Here is a 6,520-nt window from a genome sequence, read left to right as displayed (position 1 = left end):
TTTTTTTTTTCATAAAAAGAAATTTAGCAACATAAAAAAATATACCAAATGTGATTAATTATAAAAAATATAGAAAAATGTATTCAGAGGCAAAGTCGCACAGTTTTGTTCCATGCTCTTTTCAACACTTCAGTACCTCTGGAAGTATGCCGTATCGTGCGTCTATCTCTGCTCTGTGATTCTATAATTCATGAATGACTCGTGAACGACTGTGTGATCATTTGATCATTTCAATACCAGCTATCTTTTGATAAATCAACTTACCTGATGTCGTTCGAGGAGAGCTTCTGCACCGGTTACATCCGAAGCCAACTCCTCTGAAGCGACTAAACCCATCATTGAATTTATCCAAGCCATCAAATCTCTGTAATCGCTGAGAAAACGTTGTAGATCATAAGAATCCAATAACTTTTCCTTTCTGCTATTAGCTTTTGCCGTTAGTTGAGTCCACTCTTCGTTGATTTCTTTTTGTTTAGCATAAGTCTGTTCAGCAGTTTCAGGATGAGATTGCATCAAGCGATTAGCTGTTTCATCTAGTTGTTTTATTTTATCTCCCAAAGCAGCTAGATCTCTTTCTAATCCTTCATGTTTGCGCTGTAAAGCTTGTACACTGCGCAGATCCTTTCCAAGATCATCGTTATTCAACGCAGCGTCTTTTTCGCGAATCCAGTCCTTGGTCTCATCAACATCACGATGGAATCGTTGAACTTCATGAGCAGAGCCGAGTTGATTAGCACGCTCTGCAGTAAGGGTTTGCAAACTAGTCCATTTTTCATTGAGATCCTGTATTTGCGTTTGAATTTTTAAAGCTGCTTCCGTTTGTCCAAGACTCATTAATTGTACGGCAATCTCATTCATCTCAGCAAGACGAACTTCATTGGCTTTAAGATCAGCTTGGAAATCATCGAATTTCTTTTGCATCACTTCTACCTGTTCCAAATCCTCACCAACATCTTGAACTTGAGCATGATTCTCTTTATCCTTGATCCAAGTAGCCAATTCTGCAGCTTCTCTGACGAGTACATAAGCTTTGGCTGTTTCATTAAGCTTGTTTTGCCTTTCACGGGCAAGTCTCAGAAGATCATCATATTGAGCTTCGATCTGAGCTTGTCTGGCTGCAATAGAACTTTGCTCTCTTGCTAAATTTTGCTGAGAAGCGCTCAATCCTGCTTCAGGTTCAACTCTTTTTACATAAGCGGCTGGAACAAAACCTTGACGATCATTTACTTCGACCTTCCACCAATCTTTGTTATTGGAATTCAACAGAGTCAAAGTATCACCCTTCTTCATGGAAACTTCTCTTGGTGATTTTTCTGTGTAATCATAGAGTGCCACCACACATTCTTTACCAGTAATGTCAACAGTAGGAGTTTCTTGTTGACGGCAAGAGGCAGCTTGATCTCTAAGCGCGGCTATAGTACTTGCAAATGCTTCCAGATCACTGACTAATGCTTCATGTTTTTTTAAGAGAGCCTCAGAACTATCTTCATCTTTTCCATAGTCAGCATTCATGACTATAGGTCGTTTCTCCTTCATCCAAGATTCAGCTTCGTTAGCATCAGCAAAGTACTGATGTGCTTGCAGAGAATCGTCTAAGTCATTTTTACGTTGTCTAGCTTTCTCTTTTAATTGTCCCCAATGTTCGTCCAGTGCAGCTAAACGTTGGCTAATTTCTTCGGCGGCGAAATGACTTTCTTGCAACATTGATGCACCTGCTTGACAAACAGCAGCCACGCGTGGCTCATGATTATTTATCTCTGCTAGAACAGCCTGATGTTTTTTCTGTAGATTCTGTACACCAATGAGATCACGACCACGATTGGTAGATGCTGCAACTGGTTCTTTCTCACGAATCCAGGCTTCTTCGTCTTCTATATCTCTAAATAATTGTTGCACTTGCAATGAATCAAGAAGTCGTTGTTTACGAATACTCATAGGCTGCTGAAGAGCTGCATATCGAGCTTGTAGTTGTTCCTGTTTAGCTTTGATATTATCTGCATCAAAATGACCAGATTTAACAAATTGATCTGCAGCTTGGGCAATGCTTTCGATTCTGTCAGAATGAGATGCGACATCAGCTTCCAAAAGAGCATGTTTTTTTTGGAGATTTTGCACACTGGTTAAATCTTTACCATAATCTTCAGACATCAATTGTCCTTCTACCTCTGAGAGCCATAATTCGATATCCTCGACAGTACGATTAAATTGTTGCTGTTGAGAGGCTTCTTGCAGTTTGGCTCCTTTCTTTTCGGTAGCATGAGTTAAACTTTCCCATAGAGACATGATTTCATCGGTACGAGTACGAATTCTATCGCTGGCATAGTGATCACTTTCGATTAATTCTTGTCCAGTAGCTACCATTTCTTCCATACGAGTTCTGTTGGCATTTAATTCTTGTTCAAAGTTTTGATGTTTCTGTACTTTTCCATTTAAATTAGTAGGATCTAAATAGCTATCATCAGTGGCAAATTTGAGTTTTTCATTGACCCAACCCTTTGTTTCATCACAATCGCGTTCAAATTGCTGTAATTTGTATGCATCCTCTAGGCGACGTCTTCTTTGAGCCGATTTTTCAAGAAGAATGGCACGTCTCTCTAATAAAAGTTGACGTCTTTGCGCTACATCATCCGCTGCATAATGCTCTCCTTCTATTAATTTACCAGCAAATTCATCCAATATTTTTATTTTTTCCTCCTGAGCAGCTAAAGATTTGTCAAAATCTTCATGCTTTTTAATAAGAGCTTCTACGCTATCGAGCGAATCTCCCAAATCTTCGTTTGCTAGAAATGCTTCTTGTTTCGCCATCCATGCATCCGCTTGTTCTGTATCTCGATAAAATAATTGTAAGTCCATGCATTGTTCATATAAAATTTTTCTCTTTTCCCAGAGACTTAAAAGAGATTGTTTATCTTCTGCGAGAGAATTTAATTTTCTAGTTACTTCCTCCGCGGCGTAATGCTTTTTTTCTAATAACTTGTTACCAGCCAGTGTAGTCGCATCGAAGCTATCGGCTCTAGCATCAATTTCTCCTTTATGCTCTTGATGTCTTTCAACAAGAGCTTCTGCACCAGCTACATCTTTAGCTAATTCATCTGCTGAAATAATCGCGCGCATATCGTTCATCCAAGAAACTAAATCTCTGTAATCAGCTAAAAATCTATGCAAGTAATAAGATTCATCAAGCTTCAAACGTCGTTCTTTTGCTTTTGCTGTTAGACTTTCCCATGATTGTAGTATCTCTGCGCGTTTAGCTTGAATTTGTTTAGAATGATCTGCTTGATGAATAGCTGCGAGACGATCTGCTTCCGCGCCTAATGTATAAACTTTATCTTCTAAAGCTGCCAAATCACGTTCTATGCCCTCATGCTTCCTTTGTAAAGTTTGTACACTTGCAAGATCACGACCAAAATCATCTGAAGATAAGACAACATCCTTCTCTGCAATCCAAGCCATTGTTTCATCAGCATCTCGATTGAATCTTTGAATTTCATGTGCACCAAAAAGTTTTTCTTGTCTCAAAACAGCAAGTTGTTTTAATCTTTGCCAAGATTCATTGAGTTCTTCTTTTCTACGTAAAATAGTGTCGCGTTCAGGATGTCCATCTAGAAGAAGTTTATCTGCCAATTCATTTACTTCTGTTACTCTATATTCCTGGCTAGCCATATCTTTTTGAAATTCGTCAAATTTTCTTTGGAGGACTTCAACATGTTCTAAATCATGTCCAAATTCATCAGTTGTCACAAATGCTTCTTTATCATGAATCCAAAACATCACTTCGTCACAATGTCGCATAAATTGTACAAGTACTAGAGCTTGTTGTAACTTAAGGCCCTTGTCTGCTAATCTAGAGAGTAGTAATTCCCATAATTGATGAAGATCCGCTATAAAATAAATTTGATTATTAATTTCAAACAATAAATTAAATAAATATCATATCAATATCAATGAAATCTTACCTAATCTCTTACGAATGACATCACTTGCAAAATGATGTTGAGCTATCATTTCTGATCCAGTATTATCTAATGATACTATAGCATTAGAATGAGCTGCAACTTCTGCTTCAAAAGCTTGATGCTTTTGTATTTTTGCTTGGAGATTTGTGGGATCTTTATAACTTTCATCTGAAGCAGCTTGCAGTTTTTCGAAAATCCATCCTTCAAGTTCATCCGCATCTCGCTTAAAATACTAAAAACAAATGAAATCGTTAATAACGTAATGAATAAAAGTTAAATAAAAATAAAAAAGAATATGATAAATAAATAAATATAATAAATAAAAAATAAAAAAAATATGATAAAAAATACATACTTGAAAGCGACGGGAGTCTTCAAGTTTATCTCTCTTGTTTTTAGCTTCTGCTTTAAAATTTGCATATCGACTGAGAACTTGCTCTCTTCTTTCTTGAATATCTTCCGGATTTTCTAAGATTTTTACTTCCTTTGGTGTAATCTGATCCATTTTGAAGAATGCTTATTGTTCGACGTTTGTAGACAACTCTCTACTGTTCAAAATGGCCACAGGGTGTGGTAAGATTGACTGGTAGTGAAATCAATAATTAAAACTTTAACATTATGTTTGTCTTTTGATATTCATTTATAATTAAAAAATTAAATAATCATTTACATAAAATATAATATGGATATAATGTAAAAACAATTTGTACCTTACACAATTCTCCAAAATCTGACGTTGCTTTGACAACTGTCGTTTCTCGAGGTTCGATACTAACTGTGGAATCATCTACGTATATAACAAGCACTGAAATACTTTCTCTTAAAACTACGTCACTGATTGGTCGACCAATAATACACGGACCAATGGAATGTTTTCTTTAGATGAGTATCTTATCAATTCCATTTAAGTATATATAACTATTACGTCACAATGTAATCATTATAATAAGCAACTTTTAAAACTCGATTTTTACAGTTTAATCTTATCTCATTCTTTTATTTTGATAAAATTTTTATATTTATATCTATATTTTAAAAAATACATTTTTTTAATAATTATTATTATAATATAATTTTTATTAATTATATTCATTCAAGAAATTAAAATTTAATGATTTTATATTTAATAGATAATATAATATAATATAAAATCTTATTTTTTAAATTATTTTTTTTTTAATGGTAAGGGATTAATAAATCATTAATAATTATGATACAGTAATCTTTTATTAAATTTCACCTACAAACAACGAATCACAGAACGTTACATTAGAGTTCCTTACGTCAATCCATCGTGTCTTCGTATTATTTTACAGGTAAGTAATTATAGATTTATCCCTATTACAGTAAAGTCTTATTTGTTAAAATATCCTGCATCGTAGTCAATCGTTATGTATATGTAAATTTAATTTACCTAAAAATAGGATTTTTTGTTGCAGTGTCCATTCATTGTTTATAAGTGGATGTTATGTATAGAAGTGGTACTATTTATTTATAGGTACTTGCTTTTTTGTTCATTGTACTCTGATGTATTTCATTCCTCTCTCTTTATTAATTTTTTTTTATTTTTAAGCATATTTTTCATCTGATACGTGTATGCAAAGTGCGATATGAAAAAAGTCTTCGTGTACCAAAAACGTTTCTCAATTTTTTTTATCTTTTTCATTATATAATTATTATTATTATTATTATTATGTTTCTCTTGACAAAAATTACAAAATTCTATGCTGACAAATAGGGGATGATATACAGGGTTAAAGGTTTTCTTTAAGTACCCGGATAAAGTCGATGGTATTACAAATACAAATTGCTAGAATTTTTTTTTCTTTAATATGTTTTCTTTGTTAGAAGGCAACACGTTTTTGTTAATTACAAGAAGGCAATTCGCTTTGTATCATCTGGTATGTCTGGCGTCCCAAGACATTTCTTCTTGATTTTAATAACCGCGCGTATAATTCTTTATAATATTGTTTTTTGTTTCTTTTCTTTTATTCTTTTAAGTGATAAAATGCAAGGGACCGTTTACAGGCATTATTGGCAGCACTTGATCATATTCTCTATTATTTATTATATTTTCATTTTCTTCTTCAAAATGTTTGGAGGTGATCATCAAGAAGAACTTGTGCAGAGGCTAATCGCAGATAAGCCTCAAAGATGAGTTGCACTTTTATCTCTTTTGTCTCTCCTGTTTTTTTCTCTTTTTTCGTTTGTCCACGATTACGAAGATAACGTAGCATAATATTCTTTCTAAGTATGCTCTCAACGAATTTTTATGTACAAAACTTATTTCTATAGGATACGCTTGCACTCGCACATCACGTCCGTATTTAGGGGCAGGCTGCTGCTCAATAAATTAAATTTCTCTCTAACTTATCATGTTTCGAACGCCCCTTACATCTTAGGAAGGCTATTATATTCTAAAACGTTTAGAAAAGTATGATGTCTCTAATTCCAGCTGAGCACAGGAAACACGAGGATGTGCGTTTTTTTTTTTGCAGATCATAGAATCAAATCATTGATCATGCAAATCAATTCATTATCGTTTGATCTCGATGTCGATAGTT

General features: G+C 34.3%; 1 protein-coding gene across 1 annotated transcript; it reads right to left on the bottom strand.

Moving 5' to 3' along the window:
• Positions 1 to 38: 38 nt before the first annotated feature.
• Positions 39 to 4,812, bottom strand: LOC102678906 (spectrin alpha chain). Its single transcript, XM_006618717.2, has 4 exons — positions 4,667 to 4,812; positions 4,312 to 4,539; positions 3,957 to 4,188; positions 39 to 3,881 (listed from the first exon to the last, which is right to left on the bottom strand). The coding sequence occupies exons 2-4, from the start codon at positions 4,459 to 4,461 to the stop codon at positions 256 to 258; spliced, it is 4,008 nt and encodes a 1,335-aa protein (XP_006618780.1). The 5' UTR covers positions 4,462 to 4,539; positions 4,667 to 4,812; the 3' UTR covers positions 39 to 255.
• Between the last annotated feature and the right edge of the window lie 1,708 nt (positions 4,813 to 6,520).

Source organism: Apis dorsata, unplaced genomic scaffold (genome assembly GCF_000469605.1).
Source record: "Apis dorsata unplaced genomic scaffold, Apis dorsata 1.3 scaffold_370, whole genome shotgun sequence".
Lineage (NCBI taxonomy): Eukaryota > Metazoa > Arthropoda > Insecta > Hymenoptera > Apidae > Apis > Apis dorsata.
This window is presented reverse-complemented; position numbering and strand designations above follow the sequence as displayed.